Source organism: Myotis yumanensis, unplaced genomic scaffold (genome assembly GCF_028538775.1).
Source record: "Myotis yumanensis isolate MYYU_CA2020_CCGP unplaced genomic scaffold, mMyoYum1.0.hap1 SCAF_2, whole genome shotgun sequence".
Lineage (NCBI taxonomy): Eukaryota > Metazoa > Chordata > Mammalia > Chiroptera > Vespertilionidae > Myotis > Myotis yumanensis.
This window is the reverse complement of record NW_027223753.1, coordinates 8,327,033-8,342,927: the sequence shown is the minus strand read 5'-3', so window position 1 is coordinate 8,342,927 and position 15,895 is coordinate 8,327,033. Positions and strand designations below refer to the sequence as shown.

Below are 15,895 nucleotides of genomic sequence, written 5' to 3'. Positions count from 1 at the left end.
CACGGGCGGGCAGGCAGGCAGGCCCCCAAGAGCACCAGGGAGCTGCTGGCTCTGTGTTTTTCCAAGGAGCAAGAGAACTGAAAGCCATTCCCATTTCCACAGCCTTGTGGGTTTTTGCAGGAAAAAAAGGGAAAGGAAACAGCCCCCTGTTGCTTCACGACAACAATGTCACCATCAGCTAAGTATCTCTCCACTTCCACGTGGAGCGGGCAGACCACGGCTGCACCAACCCCCTTAGCATGCTCCGTCTGCAACCGGACCCCAGACTCGAGAGAAAAGCCACTTAACTTTTCCTCGGCTGAGGAAGGAGGCAGACGGTGGGAAATAAACCGGCATTGTTCAGTCCCCTTTAGCGTGGCTTTGGATTCTTAGCAAATTGCCGAGCTCTTGGCTATTTCTTCACGTGGGAAGCGTCCCTGCCTGTAAAAAGTACAGCATCTGCCATTCCCCTCCCCCCGACCCCCAGGTAGCAGCAAAGAGCATCTTCTGCACACAGTGACATAGCAAGTGGTAAGTGACAGGATGCAGGCAGCCACCTTGAATACCGCGCAGCAAACACCAGCGCACAGCACCTTCCCACCATTACGTCATGGCTACTTCGGGACCAGATGATGCCCCAATTCCGGAGACTTCAGAGGCGCTCCTGAAGTACCAAGTTAAGATCTGATGTGGGATTCAACACAGAACTGCTAACAACCAGACTTCACAGCTCACGGCCCCAGAAAAGCACCCCCTCCCTGGGAAGGGAAGGCAGAATGGAAACTGCTGGAGAGCCGGCATTCGGCATTCCTATGAAAACAGACTCCCAACTCTTAGGAGAAGCTCCTGAAATAACAACAAAACCAACCAGAACATCCTTTTGAGCCACTGGCACCTCCTACTTCATCAAGTGACATGTTTATACAAGTGACCCTTCTGGACTGTTGTTTTTTTTTTTCCTGTCCTGTTCTGGATTTCAGCAGTTTAGTTGACAATTCAGATGATATTAATAACCAGTAACACCCGTTTCTTAAAGGGCAATTAGGCAAGAAAAAAAAAACCAGGAAAAAGAAAAGAAGGAAAAGCCTGAAAAGCCAGCTTTGAGCATTTTACTTTGCAGTTCACAGAAAACACACAGGACATTTCGTCTGGATGCTTCCTCCCCCTTTAGCCCTTGCAGGGGGTGTCAGAGGTCCATCACTGTCAATGTCAGCACAGACCAGCTGTTTCTTTTCCCTCCCCGACTGCACAGACTCCCTCCCAGCAGCCCCCTTCTGCAGCCCACCAGCCCACCATCTAAGCCTCCATTTCGACAGGCGCCCATCACTCAGCCTTTGAGATCTAAGGTCTCCCCCTGGAAAGTGCTCTCGGTGTTTATATTTGCTGGAAATTGAAACTCCCTGCTGAGCAGGGGCATCTACTGTTGCACTGATACTCCACTGCCCGCGCATTCTCAAATGGAGAGAAAATAAAGTCCAGATGCAATGGAGACAAGGGCTTTGGCATCCGTGGAGAAAAGTGCACAGCGGCGCAATCCTCTACCCCAAACACCACAGCAGAGCCTGGAGCTCGCTCTAGGGGAAACAGTCATCCCTAAGGAAGCAGGCTCCGGAACCCGGGGAGCGGTGGCATTCGCCCCTGCCGGGGTGGGGGCAAGGGCCCGGGCATGAAAAGTTTGCCCAGGGAGTGGGGCCTGTGTGATATCTAAGGGCGCTTTCTGCTGCCAGAAGGGGTCCGCTGGCTGCATGCCCCTCGCGCCGCCCAGGGCCAGAGTGATCGCCCGAACCCGTGCACACTGCGCCCCGGTTGTCGTCAATGACAGCAGCCTGCAACTCCTAGCAGGGCAGCCGAGGTGGCCACTGCCAGACGGAAAGGGCTACAAGCCACATGCCAGGCGATTTCGCCTCGGGTGTGGGGGACACCAAGCCTCCGGCCATGTCCGAGCCCGGGTCCTGCTCGCTCGCCTCTCCACTGCCAGGCGGGCGCCAGGCGATCCTACCTTGCACGCCAAGCTGGTGGTTCTCCATGTTCGCCACCGCCGAGTCTGCCGCCGAGGTGCCGGCCGCCGCTCCCGGGCCCGGGCCGGGGCCGGGGCCGCCGCCGCCGCTCAGCTCCGCCAGCCTCCGGTTGGTGGCCGTGAGTTCGGCCCGCAGGTTGGTCACCTCCTGGCTGGCCGCCTGGACCGCCCCATCGATGCGGAGCGCGAGCTGCTTATTGTCTTCCATCATGCTCAGGATGTTGGCCTGGGGGCGAGAGAGGTGACAAAGAGCTGCATGACGCGCGGGGGGCGCGCGGCCGGGCCCCCCAGGCTCTACCTGTTGGGTCCCCCGCCGTCCGGCTCCCCCGCGCCCCGACCCCCAGGCACAGGCAGCGCCGGCTCCGGGCGCAGGAATGACAGCGGCGCCTCCAGCCGGAGCCGCGGCGGTAGAGAGGCGGCGCGGGGAGGAGGAGGAGAAAGAGGAGGAGGAGGAGGAGGAGCAGCCGCGCTCCCCAAGACCCCGGCGCCTACAGCGCTCGGAGAAGGACACCGCGCCGCCCGGCACTCTTCAATGGAGCCTACCATTCGCCGCGCGCTCCGGAGGGGGCCTGGGCTGGAGGCCGGAGCGCACCCGGGGCCTCCCGCGCCCCCCACTTCGGGGACACACCCCCGGAGAGGGCGGAGGCGGCGGGAGGCAGCTCTGAGCGCGACGAGGTGGCGCCCCCCCGGCGAGAGGTGGGGAGGGCCTGGTCCAAGGCCGGCCCTGGGTCCCCTCCCTGGAGCGGTGGGGCGGCCCCCGCCCTGGCGAACTAGCGCCCCGCGCCGTGCAGGGCTGGGAGGAGGTGGGTGCTTGGGGGAGCGGGGTGCTTGGCGAGGGGGCCCGGGAGGGGAGCGGGCAGGGGCGCCAGGGGAGGGCAGCCTGCGGGAGCTGGGGAGTGGAGTTCTTGCCTTGCGGGTTCCTTCACACGGGGGGAGGAAACTGCCACGGGGAGCTGGGCTGGTGCCCCGCGCGCCTCACTTTCCACCCCCTCCCCACGCCCCCTTTCGCTGCCCCACCCCGCGCTGTCCTCCTCCCCCAAAGGAGCACTCCATCCATCCCTAGACTGGCCACCCGCGCCCCGTCCTCCCCTCCTACCTGAAGCCCGGGGTGCGCCCCAGGCGGAGGGGTGGCCTTAGCCAGGTCCCAAGCTTCTGAGGGGGGGGTGTGAGCGAGGGGGGTGAGGCCAGGAGAAACCGCTGAAAGGCATCAGTGGGGTTCCCCTCTGTCCTCCTACCTGGAGCAGGAGGTTGGAGCCCAGCTGCCTCCCTGACCCACTCCCTTCACGGAGACCTGAGGTAACCTTCAAGTTGATCAGCCCATCCAGCGCCTCTTTCTCCCAGAGCACAGCCTCTGCATTTTTCACTGGGGCCCTGGATTCCAGCCACCAGACCTTGTTACCATAGCAAGCTTCATTCCATGCAAATAGGACAATTTAAAGCAGCCAGTAACCCCTGCACCGCCATCCAGCTGGTCAGCCCTGGAGAGCAGCTCAGAGCCCACTGCGGAAGCCCTCGGGCACAGACTGAGCTTGCCCACCCAGAGATGCAACAGCATTATTGGAAGCCTACTGTGTGCAACGTGCTCAGTAGGCATCATCATCTCTTTGGAGTCAGGATTCTTATTCCCATTATGGAGATGAGGAAACTGGAGGTGGGGGCAGGTTAAAGCAATTTACCCCCAGGTGCCCACAGAAACCAGGTGAAACCAGGACTGGCAGTAGGTGATCATCTGATTCCCATTGTGCCTTCAGGAGAACTGGATGATGGCCTGTTGTTTTCCTTCTATAGGGGACCATAAACATATACTCTTGCTCCATCCCCTGTGACCACTAAAAAGGCCAGGAGGGTATTCGATGGTGGAGCATGTGGCAGCACAATTTTCACTCTGTCCACTCTGCTCGGTAACTGGTCAGCTGGGGATGGACCCCGACCCCAGCCTCATTAGCATAGGTTCTGACCCACTGGGCCAACAGAGGCGCTTAGACTTGTGGGCGTGTTTGTAAATCAGGATTGAAGTTCTTCAGTTAGTTTATGGAGGGGCATCGAAATGATAGAGCTTTGTGGGTCTTCACAAGGGGAGTGGCATGGCGCAGCTACCGTGGAAAACGTTTTGGTGGTTCCTGAAAAAATTAAATGTAGAACAAACATATAGCCCAGAAATCCCACTCCCCAGTATCTACACCAAAGAGGTGAAAACACACTCAGACAAAAATGTGTACACAAACCTTTACAGAAGCACGATGCACAATAGCCAGAAGGTGGGGACAACCCAAATGTCGATTAAAAAAAAATAAGAACAAGCACACTGTGGTATACCCACACCGTGGAATACTCATCAACCATGAAAAGGAACCTAAAAAGCCTCGATAGGCATCCATGTGGATAAGCCTCAGAAACGTTATGCTAAGCGAAATAAGCCAGACACAGAAGGCCACATGCTATCTGATTCCATTTATATGTCACAGCCGGGGAAGTTACCTCCATTGATACAGAAACAGATCCATGCGTGCCAGGGCTGGGGGAGGAGGGGCCGGGGAGTAACTGCTTATGAGCACCCGGCTTTATTTGGGGGCCATGAAAATGTTCTGGAAGCAGACATAGGTTGTGTAGCTCAACATTGCGATTGTACAAAATGCCATGGAATTGTTCACTTTAAAATGGTTAATTTTATACTGTGTGAATTTTACCTCAATAAAAAGTCAATGTATATGCAAATACAGAAGAAGGTGGGGGAGGGGAGCATCCCGGGAACAAACCTGAGGAAACAATTAAGAGCAGCTCTATTTGGAGAGGGGTGTGTGTGCGTGTGTGTGTGTGAGTGTGTAGTTGAGTGTGTGTATATGTGTGTGAGATGCTCACACCTGTGTGTTGTGTGTATGTTGCTCACACCTGTATGCTGTGTGTGTGAGTGTGAGAGTGTGTGTGAGTGTATGAGACGCTCACACCTCGGTCCAGCCCTCATCAGAAGGCACCATAATGTATCTGTTTCCAGGTCCCTCTCCCACTTCCCTGTGAGCTTCCTCATGGAGGAGGTCTCAGTGGTGACATTAGTCATCTATGCATCCTGGCCGCTAACCTAGAGCCGGCATTCTGCAAATGAGCGTGTGGGAGCGTGTTTGTGTGGTAAACAAACTGACCAAGTGTTACTCATCTTCCTCTCCGTGGGATTATTCCCACTCACCACAATCTTAAAGTCAAGGCAACACAAAACGCCCAACAAAGACAGGGAAAGCGAAGACCATTCCTCGGGCCCCTTCTCATCTTTGCCTCCTCGTCCCCACTGTGGTCCAGCCATGGAGGTTTCCAGAAACTCACTTTAGAAACTCCTAGGGTGCTTCCTAGAATTTTAAAGAATTTTTTTGAGAAATGTGTTCTTAACATGAAAAAGGGGCTTTTCCCAGCTGTGTCTCCTTATATTATTCCACATACAAAAGGACCAGCTCTCAGCAGAAGGTCTGAAATCAATTAGCCTCTCGAATCTACTTGACTTAAACCAAAAAGGTTTCTAGTCTATCTTCCTTCCCCCGCAACGTCCATCACTGCTCCTCCCTGGGTGACCTCAGGTCAACTAGTCACAGAAGCCCTGTCCTCTCCCATCTGCCTAACACCCTGTGGGAAGCCCACGTGCCCATCTGGGGGCCAATATACATCTACAACTCATATCTTGGGAGACACATGTAAGCTATTGGGGGAGGGGCTCAGAGCTGTCTGTCATCCATAGCCCTCCCTTTGGGGTGCACAACCATGAGAATTGGCAGTACTGTGCATTCCATCTCAGGATCCAACCTTTCTCATGTTCCTAACGTAGCCCCTGCCTCACTCCTCAGTATGCTGAGGAGTTAAGAACTGAACTAGGCCCAGCTGGTGTGGCTCAGTGGTTGAGCATCAACCTATGAATCATGTCACAGTTTGATTCCCAGTCAGGGCACAGGCCTGGGTTGCAGGCTCGATCCCCAGTGTGGGGCATGCAGAAGGCAGCCAATCAATGATTCTCTCTCATCATTGATATTCCTCTACCTCTCCTTTCCCCTCTGAAATCAATAAAATATATATTAAAACAAAAAGAACTGAACTAGGAAATGAAGTGTCTGCATAGGGACTCACTGTCATTTTCCCAGCATCACTGGTTGTCATCCCTCCCTCACAGCCAAACACCATCCGAGGCTCAGACGGGGCCACTGCTCATCCTTCTGCTGTCACTGGCCTTCAGCAGTGTTTGCTGAGTGTCCCGTCTTTCTGAGCAGAATGAGCAAACTGGGCCATGTGTGTTTGGTGCCAGTCAAAGCTGGTCTGGGCATTTTGAGAAACCAAAACCATCCTTGCTCAGAGAGAGAAAATGCTTAATGAAAACCAAGGCAAAGAGCCTAACGGTTAGGCAAACTCATTAGTCAACAGAGCCAAATATCAACAGCACTTCTTCAAAATAGACTCGCTCAGGCCGAAAACTAACTTCTGCGCATGGGCCACGAAGTTTCAATTGCACTGTATGTGTGCCCGCACGTGGTATTTTGTGGAAGAGCCACACTCAAGGGGCCAAAAAGCCGCATGTGGCTCGTGGGCCGCGGTTTGCCGACCACGGCCTAACCCATTACTGACAGCAATGTCCTATGCACCTCCCTTCTCCTATGAACAGAGTGACCTTATAATTTAATGTCTAAACTGGGACGCCATTGAGAGCGAAAGAGGGTGCTATGAATCTTGAAGCCAGGACAAGCGGCGTACGTTGGAAGCGACCCAGGAAACCCCATATTGATGGCTGGCAACCAGATGATGCGATTTGGTCCTATAAGGCAACCTTGGGATCACTTCCTCCAGCACCCCCATGGTTGATTGATGGAGAAGTGGAGGCCAAGGGACAGGGAGGAGAGAGGAACCTGGTGGCCATGTTGGTAAAGGAGTCTGGCCACAGGGTTAAAGCCGAAGGTTTTAGAAAATGGCCCAGCATCCCATTGACACGTACCTGGCAGGATGGACGGTTAGGCTCCTGCCAGCCCACTGGTGCGCGTGGCACCTCCCACGCACTGGATGCAGAAGAGGGAGCCCGTGGTCACGCACAGTCGGGCCTCTGACCTCGCCTTGCACTCGCTCCCCCAACTCTTTACACTCGACCTCAGGGCCTTGCCTTCCCCTGCCTCTGCCTGGACTCACCTCCCCGGCCCTCTGCATCTGTTTCCTTCTTCTCCCTCAGGTGTCACATCTGCGCTTACTTATTTCATCGCATGCGTTGCCCTGGATCACTGTTTTGTTTGTTTACTTGTTCATCTGCACGACAGGCTGAGGGTGTGAGAGGTGAGTCTCTGTAAGTCTGGCTCCCTGGGGTTGATCCACAGGTCGCAAGGCCATCCTGCTTATTCTGCTTTGTCTTGAATTCCATGGAATTCGGAAGAAGTAAATGCCCTTTTCTGGAGCTAGTTTGATGGTTTCTATTGCATGCAACCCAATGCCCAGGCTGAGACGCACCCCCTCCCAGCACCACCACGTGCACCCACCGGCTGTCTGCGAGCCACCAGGAGGCAGGGTTCTTGCTCAGTTCTTCTTGCTCCCACGGCTTTGTGCTCAGTGGATGCTTCTGCAAAGAGTCTGTGGCTGGCTGAGCAAACTCATCCCTCCGTCCCCCATAACTTCACATCCACAAACATACTGGCTTCTCTCATTAAAACCGTTTCATCTTCCGTCTGCCCCAGGAATTCCAGCCACATCTTACTTTCCAGAGTACAGTGGGGCCTTGACTTACGAGTGTCCCGACTAACGAGTTTTTCGAGATATGAGCCTTCTCTCAGCCGATTTTTTGCTTTGAGTTTGCGAGCTAAAATTCGGGTTATGAGCCAGCTTCAGATACCCCACCGCTAGTTGGCGCAGCGAACGTCGCAGTGAACGTCACAACATCAGCCCAGCATCACGTGTCTCACTCGATCACTTTTTGATTTGACGTACGAGTAATTTGAGTTATGAGCTCTGTCATGGAATGAATTAAACTTGTAAGTCAAGGCCCCTCTGTACTCTCAGATCGCTCTTCCTATTTTATCCTCGCAAAGCCCCTCAGGTAGAGGGGGTACCTGCAACCTGCACGGGGGCAGATTGTGACACTGAGGATAAGGGGTTTGTCAAGTGTGTCAGCTGGGGCAGGACAAGGAAATCCACGTGTGACCCAGTTTTCTCTCTGATTCAATCAGGGGCCTGGTGTCTGTCGGGTTCGGGGATGGGAGGCAGCGTTCAAGTGCTCCCCCCTTCAAGGTGAAGTTCCTACACGGGGAGGGTGGTGAAGGGCAGGTCTGAAAGAGAGGCCCAGGTGTGACAGGGTCAATGCCCCAAGGAGCCCTGATGCTTCCTGGGCGGGCATGTGGCTGCCCACAGGAGCCACGGAGAAGGGGGGTCCTGCCTCCTGCACTTCACCTTTAAAGGCCACATCCCAACGCTGTCCCCTGCCAGGCTCCGTGAACCACGCCTCTGGCTGCAGGCTGGTTCCCGTGCTCCTCAAAGTGAAGACAAAGACCCCTGACCTGGGGTCCCAGGAGATGCCTGTGAAATGTGGATCCAGGGCCCACTCCCAACCAAGCAGCCACTCCGGGGCCGTGCTGGTACCTGCTTGCGGCGAGCTGCCCAGGAGCGTCTGTGCAAGGTGGAGTCTGAGTTCACTGCTCTGGGCACCCAGGTTCTCATAACGCACTGTGCACACGTGCGAAACCATGAGCGCCAGGACCCTTCTGAGCCGCGGGAGTGGCTGTGAGGGCTCCCCTCTTTCTCTTCTGGAGGCGGGCGGGCGGTCCCGCCTTCCCTCAGCCCTCCACCGAGAGTCCCTAGGGAACCAGCCTCCTGCTCTGCAGATGGATGCTCTGTGTATTCGGATGGTCACATGCGGATCCCGGCCAATCTAGGAGATGTATCTTTGGTGCATTCACACGGTTTCCTCTGGCTGAGTGTGTCTGAACATGTGCTCTGGGGAGAAGGGAGAAGCGTCTCTGACGGGGCCACCAGGGCTCCGGGAGAGAAGACCAGGGGGGCTGCGGAGCCATAGACATAGGAGAGTGTGCAGGCAGCGAACCCCAACAGCTAAGCCACATTCCTTTCCCCACAATGTCACCCATGCTCCCACCATTACTCACCCTCTTACCACAGTCGTGAATGAAGGGATGGAGAAAAAGAAACCAGGAGGAAATAGCAGGGCAGAGTACTGTGGGCCTTAGGGACTGGCTCACAGCCATTAGATGGAAAAGTAAGTGTGCAGGTGTGGATTGTATGTGTGTGTGTATATGCACAGTCACACACACACACACACACACACACATACACACACTCATGCACTGCACAATGGACTACATATGCAACAGTGGTCTCATAAGATTTTAATGGAGCTGAAAAATTCCTGTCACCCAGTGACATCGTAGCCGTGGTAACGTCACAGCACAACTCATTACTTCCGTGTCTGTGGTGATGCTGGTGGACACAAACGTGCCGTGCTGTCCATGGTGTAAGAGCACTACACGCCCCATTCTTACCACACCTTCCCATGTCTAGATACATAAACACCGCAGTGCTACAGTTGCCTACAGTATTCAGTACAGCACTGTGCACAGGCGTGTAGCCTGGGAGCCACAGGCTGCACCACAGAGCCAGGAGTGGAGTGGGCTTGCCCCCCAGGTCTGTGCAGGCGCCTCTGTGATGTTGGCCCAGCAACGACGAGATGGCCTAACGACACCTTCTCGGGACCTCCCCTGTCGTTAGGCGACGCGTGGCTGTGCGTGTGGACACAGCACCGTCATTAGGCTGAAGAGTGACCTTCTCCTCTTGGCTCCCAAGCGGTCTCTCATCTACAGGTGCGAAGGCTGGTCAGGGCATCCCTTCTGTGTGTGTATTTAACCAAGCCAGTCACTTCTGTGTGTTTTCACTCGCAGACAGCTCTTCACTTCAGAAGCTCCTCTGTATGAAACAGATACATTCTGAGCATCCACACTAACCACAGACGCACACACACGAGCAGATACACTTACGGCACCTATTTCTTGAGAGAAGTGCAATTTTTTTCTTGCTTGAATGTTCCCTGGTTTTGTGATGTGTTTCTCATTGGGGGGGAGGGGGACTGCAGAAGAAGGTGCATGGTGGCCTGGGCTCTAGGCTCTTGGCTCTGTCATGGCCTCCAGGAGTGACAGTGGGCAAACAGCACAGCCAAGAAAAATACAAACCCTCGGACAAATGTGTCCACTTGTAGAAAACCACCACTGCACCCACAGGACTGGCCCACGTCCAGGTTCCTTGCTGTACCCCTGCCCTCTTTTCCTTTCCAGCCCACAGAACAGCCTCTGGGAGGTTCCCTCCACAAGGCGAAAGGGAATCCAGTCAAGTCCGCCAGCCACAGGTCTTCAGCTCTCATTCCTCATCTCAGTGACGCCCCCTCTCTATAGCCTACAGGCTGGGGAATGCCAACTGATGTCAGCAGTGAGCTTCCCCTTCTCGGAGGGTTCTGGAGTTAGACAAGGGTTCAAGTGCCAGCTCGGCCACTTACTAGCTATGTGACACTCAATGAGTGACTTATTTCTCCCAGCCTCAACGTCCTCATCAGTAGAATGGAATAACGTTACCACCCACGTCATAGACTTGTTGAGGGATGACATGAGACACTGCATGAGAAGCATTTGGCAGAGTGCCAGGCGCCTGGACAGAACGCCATAGATGAGGTCAACAATGCAGACGCAGATGATAGAGGTGATGGCGATGAGGATGGTGAGGATGGTGAGGATGGTGAGGCTGACAGCGATAGTGGGAAGGGCAGCTCCCATTCTTCGGATCTGCACTGTGGCCGGCCACTGCGCTCATCCATTTATCTCCCCTCATTCAGGCTGAACCCTCCCAGTACTGAAGATGGGGTTCCTGTCCCCTTTCACAGATCAGGAAGTGCCTCGGGCTCAGAAGGTTTGCTCGCACTTGCCCAGCCGAAAAGTAGCAGAAGCAGAGCCAAGCCCGGTGCGCCTGATTCCAAAGTCTCTCTTCCCCGTTTACCCCTCTGGCACACAACACAGTCTCCGCCCTGTGTGACTGACGCGCCAAGGGACTGTCTGTTTCCCTCCAACCCCACACCCTCCGCCCTGGTCTGATGGGAGACGCGGGCAAGGGAGCCGATTCCTGCTGCCCGAGCTTTCATTCCTCTGGGCCCTGGGGACCCACTTGGTAAATTAGTTCCTTTGGTTGGTGAAATGGTACCCAAGTGGCTTGAAATACTTTACAGACCTACCCTAAGTGGGAAATTTATTCTTTTCTCACGGATAGCATTGTTCTTGTGGTCTCCATCCCATAAACATTGTTTTCTCTGCTTTCCAGGATGGTGCAGGGTGGGGATGGGGGGAGATGGGGATATTTTTTAACTGAAGTGCATTCTACTCGCTAAGGAGCAGAGAGGGATTCTCCAAGAGCGGGATGTTCAGGATCACTTTCTCCCATGTTTCGATCTCTCTGACTATCTCACCAACGGTTTCTTCAGCAGGAGACTTCTTCCCACTCATCCCCTCTCCCGCCCCCGCTCCTGGCTCAGGCTCTGGGAGCTTCTGCTTCACTCCTCGTGCATTTCTCTCTACTCGTAGCTGCTTTCTGCACTAAGAACCTTGCTCAGGACCAGTCTTTCTCACCCAGACAGCAAGAACAGCGTGGCTCTCGCTCAAGGCCACAGAGGAGACACTGTTAGGCACCGACCAACCAAGGAAATTAAGATCTTAACACCCTTCTGGGCCCCTCGGCAACGGCAACTCGTATGATCCTTTCTCAAGAGCGGATGTAGCCGTAGGAGGAAAGGGCCTTGGGATCGTGGTGGAGTCACCTCAAACCTTCCCAGCACTAACGTGCCCTGCGGGGAAATACTGATGAGCCCAATAGTTCAGACTGTTCAGTCCACGAAGGATCGTACCTGCTCCCTCTGCCCTGACACCCAGGATTTGCTGTCCAATTGTCTACATAATTGTATTCAACGTTAGGCTCATTGGGATAATGTGTCGCTGGCCAGTACATTGTGAAGCTGCCATTATTTATCTCCATGGGCTGCCCCTTTATCTGTTCACCTGCCTTACTCAATGTGGGGGACGCATCTGGAAGCACAGGCTGTGTGAGCAGGCGTGTGTGCAGCTCAAGAGGCAACTGTGTGTGCTCAGAGCGATGTCAGTTACAGCTCCTTTGGCCAGCGTCCTCAGCCGTCTGGGAGCAAAATGGCACAGACACCTTTGCCCAGGGACAGCTGGCCGCCCGGCTAAGGTGAGGGGCTCATGTCTCCTCTCACCGGGCATGCCACGGGGTCCAGCCCCAGCCCCTCGCGTCATCAGGCCCACAGTGCAGGAACTGCACTGTCCAGTGCTCTGAAACGGCCATCGGCATCAGAGGTGACACCCTGGAGAAAAGAACCGGAGTGGAGTTCTTCCCTGGGCCTGAGAGGAGCTGGGGGGTAGGGTGTGTGTGTGTGGGGGCGGGGGGGGGGGGGGGGGGGGGAGTCCTGCAGAAAGTGACCAAGCACTGGGGGCCTGAGAGCTTTGGGTAAATCTGAGTCCTCTAGGCGGCATTTGGGAAGAAAAGGACAGATTCTCATCCTGTCATTCACTTGGGTGTCTCCTGGAAGGCGGCCAGGACCCTGGGCAGCCCACAGAGCACCTGTGTGTGTGTGGTCCTCCCCCGCGAACCCCCACCCCAATGCAGCCCTGCCTGAGGGCACGGACTCAGAGGGACCCCGGCGCTGGTGGGTGAGTTCCCCGTGTCACCACCAGTTGGATTTTCACCTTCACTTAGAGCAGTGGTTCTCAACCTTCTGGCCCTTTAAACACAGTTCCTCATGTTGTGACCCAACCATAAAATTATTTTCGTAGCTACTTCATAACTGTAATGTTGCTACTGTTATGAATCGTAATGTAAATCTCTGATATGCAGGATGGTCTTAGGTGACCCCTGTGAAAGGGTTGTTCGATCGCCCAAGGGGTCGAGACCCACAGGTTGAGAACCGCTGACTTAGAGGGTTTCTGAGGCAGAACTGGGTAATATATATATATTTTAAAGATCTTTTTGTTATTATTATTTTAGTTCAAAGCCGCACATGCTTTTACAAACCCATGTGAACTTTTATATGAAGCACGTCGGATGAATTTATGAAACATTTTTCATTAACTTTGAGTGACGGTATAACCCTGTTCTTTTCCAAAGTCCTAAACTTTCCCAGAAGAGAATAAATGAGCTGACAGATTCTAGCTTTGCCTGAAAGTGTGCACGGATAATGATGATAATAATTTTAGGGTGTTCCTTCATCAAACGCGGTGCTGAGGGCTTAACTTACATCCCTTACAACAACACTATGAGGAAGAAGCTGCCATTAGCATCCCCATTTACAGATTAGAAAACTGAGGCTCAAGGAGGTTAAGTCACACCCCCAAGGTCATACAACTAACAAGTGGCAGGGCTGGGACTAGGGTCAATGGGATGCCAATGGACACCACCTAATTACTCCTTTGCTATCACCTCCTTACACCTAAAGTTGCCCTTTGAACAGCTGAACCGAGTAGGAAAGACGGGATGTATATACACAGCTGAGGTGAGAATGACTATGGAACAATAAACCTTTTTTCTGGGAGATGAGAGGACAGGGAATGAGGATATGGACGCAGTCATTAGTCATCTGCCCCAGGAATTCTTAGCAATTCATTGGCAGAAACTTGAACATCCCTGTTCAGTCCTATGAAGCTTGGAGCTTTAGCAGGTCTGATTTTTTTTTTTATGCACAGCTCTGTAGTTTTAATGATTGGCAAGTGAGCAAAGACCATCATCCAGTTTGTGGACTTCAGAATTTTAGATCTGGAAGGGACCTCAGAGTTCACAGGTCAAACATGCTTTCTTTTTTAAAATTTTAAAAAATATATATTTTTATTGATTTCAGAGAGGAAGAGAGAGAGAGAGAGACTGAAACATCGATGAGAGAGTATCATTGATCGACTGCCTCCTGCATGCCCTCTACTGGGGATCGAGCCTGCAACCCGGGCATGTGCCCTGACTGGGAATCAAACCAGGACCTCCTGGTTCATAGGTCGATGTTCAACCACTGAGGTGGCTGGGCCAAATGTGCTTTCTTTACAGCCGAAGAAACGGAGACACTGGGAGACACTTGGCTTGCCCAGGCGACCCTGACACGCAGGGGCAACACTTACTATCATTATCATTTGTTTCTATAAGCGAGCACTTGGCCATGGGAGAGCTCAGGAAACATCTGCTGAATGAAACTAAATGGTGGCATTTCATTCATCTGTCCTAAGGGCACATCAAAACACACATGAGCTCCACTTCCGATCACTCTGTTGCAAAGCTCCAAACGCAGTGTGTGTGTGTGTGTCTGTGTGTGTGTGTGTGTGAGAGAGAGAGGTGGGGGGAATCTCTGCTCTGAAGCCCCCCTTTGATCTCAGACTTCTTCTTCTTGAAAATGTTAGCACACTTGGCAGCCGATCCTTCCAGAAATCAATATCCAAACCTTAAAAACCTTCTTTGGTTATTCCAACAACTTAAAACAAACAGCAAACCTCTCCTTCGCTGTCCCGTCTCGGCATCCTGCTGGGGAAGAGCTGTGTCTATTTAAAACTGACTTTGATCTCTCCTAAAGGGTCTGGTTTCTCTGCACACAGAGCTGTGGGCTCCAGACGGTGTGTGCAGGCCGAGAGGGTGCTGGGGTCCGGCTGACGCTGCGGTAATTCTAAGAGACAATCAGCCGAAGCCGGCGTTCCCTTGGGACTCGGGCTACATGACACCGTGGCTGACATCGGTGTGGGGGGCCGGGATGTTCTGCTGTGTCAGGAATCACTTATACGCTCTGCTCCTTCTCCTTGCCCATCTGGGGATAATTATTGTTCTAATCCCTCACTCCCTTCCCATCCTGGAATTACCCGGCTGCCCTCTGCCTGGGGACCTCTCACTAGGGCAGGTGGAGAGCCTTCCTCTGCCCCTTGATATAGGCTTGGCCACGTGACTTGCTTCAGCCCCTGGGATGTGAGGGGATGTGCAGCCAGTGGAGGCCTCAGTGTTCCCACAGTGTGGCTTGACCTCTTAGACGCCTAGGACCCTCCGCGAGAACAGGCCCCAGGTAACTGCCTCCTCCGTCTCAGCCCCAGACCAAGCAAACGGGAAGCAGACCTACAGCCCAGAGTAAAACCCAGCCAGACCCTAGCCCCACCCTCTCCCGGGTGCAGATTCATAAATGAGAAAAACAAATGTCACCGTCAGCCCTGGGCCGAGGCTGTGACACAGCAGAAATGGACGGATACAACCCTGAACGTACAGGTGTCAGCCCACCTGCAGGTGAAAGAAAAGCAACGCTTGCTGGCTTAGATACCGGCGGGGAGCGGACTGGCTCACACAGCTCTGACCTCGGCAATCCCAGAGCTCAGGGGATGCCACCAGGTCTGCCTTCTGGCTCCTCTCTGCACGCTGGCCTCGCTTCACAGTCTCCTGTGCAGGTGGCCTTTCTCTGCACAGAGGCAGCCGGAGGGCCCTGCAGCCCCCTTCCTGCATCCTACTCGGACCACCTCAGGGAAGACGCATCTCTCTTGTGGCTCCCAGGGGAGAGGTGGCCTCCCCTAGGCCAGTGCTCGGTGCTCCTGTGACCATGCCTGTGTGTGCCACCCCCGAGGCCTCAGGGAATCGGGTGGGTGGCCCCACCAGAAGCGCAAGGCGTAGGAAGGCACCTGGGCCCACGGGAGGGAGAGTGAGCAAAAGGAGACAGACAGGGGGCAGTCCAGGCAATGGAAGTCTACGCCCACCACACCCTGCCCAACGACAGCTATGGCTGAGTCCAGCGAGTTATGATGGTAACGTGGACGAAGCAGAGGGCAAAGGGCAGAGGGTGGCACACAGAGGTTGGTGGAGGGCGCTGGAGACGGTGAAGACAGAAGGTCAGGC

The 15,895-nt window shown here is 54.3% G+C and overlaps 1 protein-coding gene across 3 annotated transcripts in view; it reads right to left on the bottom strand.

Annotated features, from left to right (window-relative positions):
• Positions 1–15,895, bottom strand: part of KAZN (kazrin, periplakin interacting protein) — a 774,836-nt gene that overhangs the window by 334,956 nt on the left and 423,985 nt on the right. For all 3 annotated transcript variants that reach the window (XM_070404122.1, XM_070404125.1, XM_070404123.1), the window contains one exon: positions 1,979–2,222. In XM_070404122.1, coding sequence (XP_070260223.1) covers positions 1,979–2,222 — 244 coding nt within the window. The remainder of the gene's footprint in view (positions 1–1,978; positions 2,223–15,895) is intronic.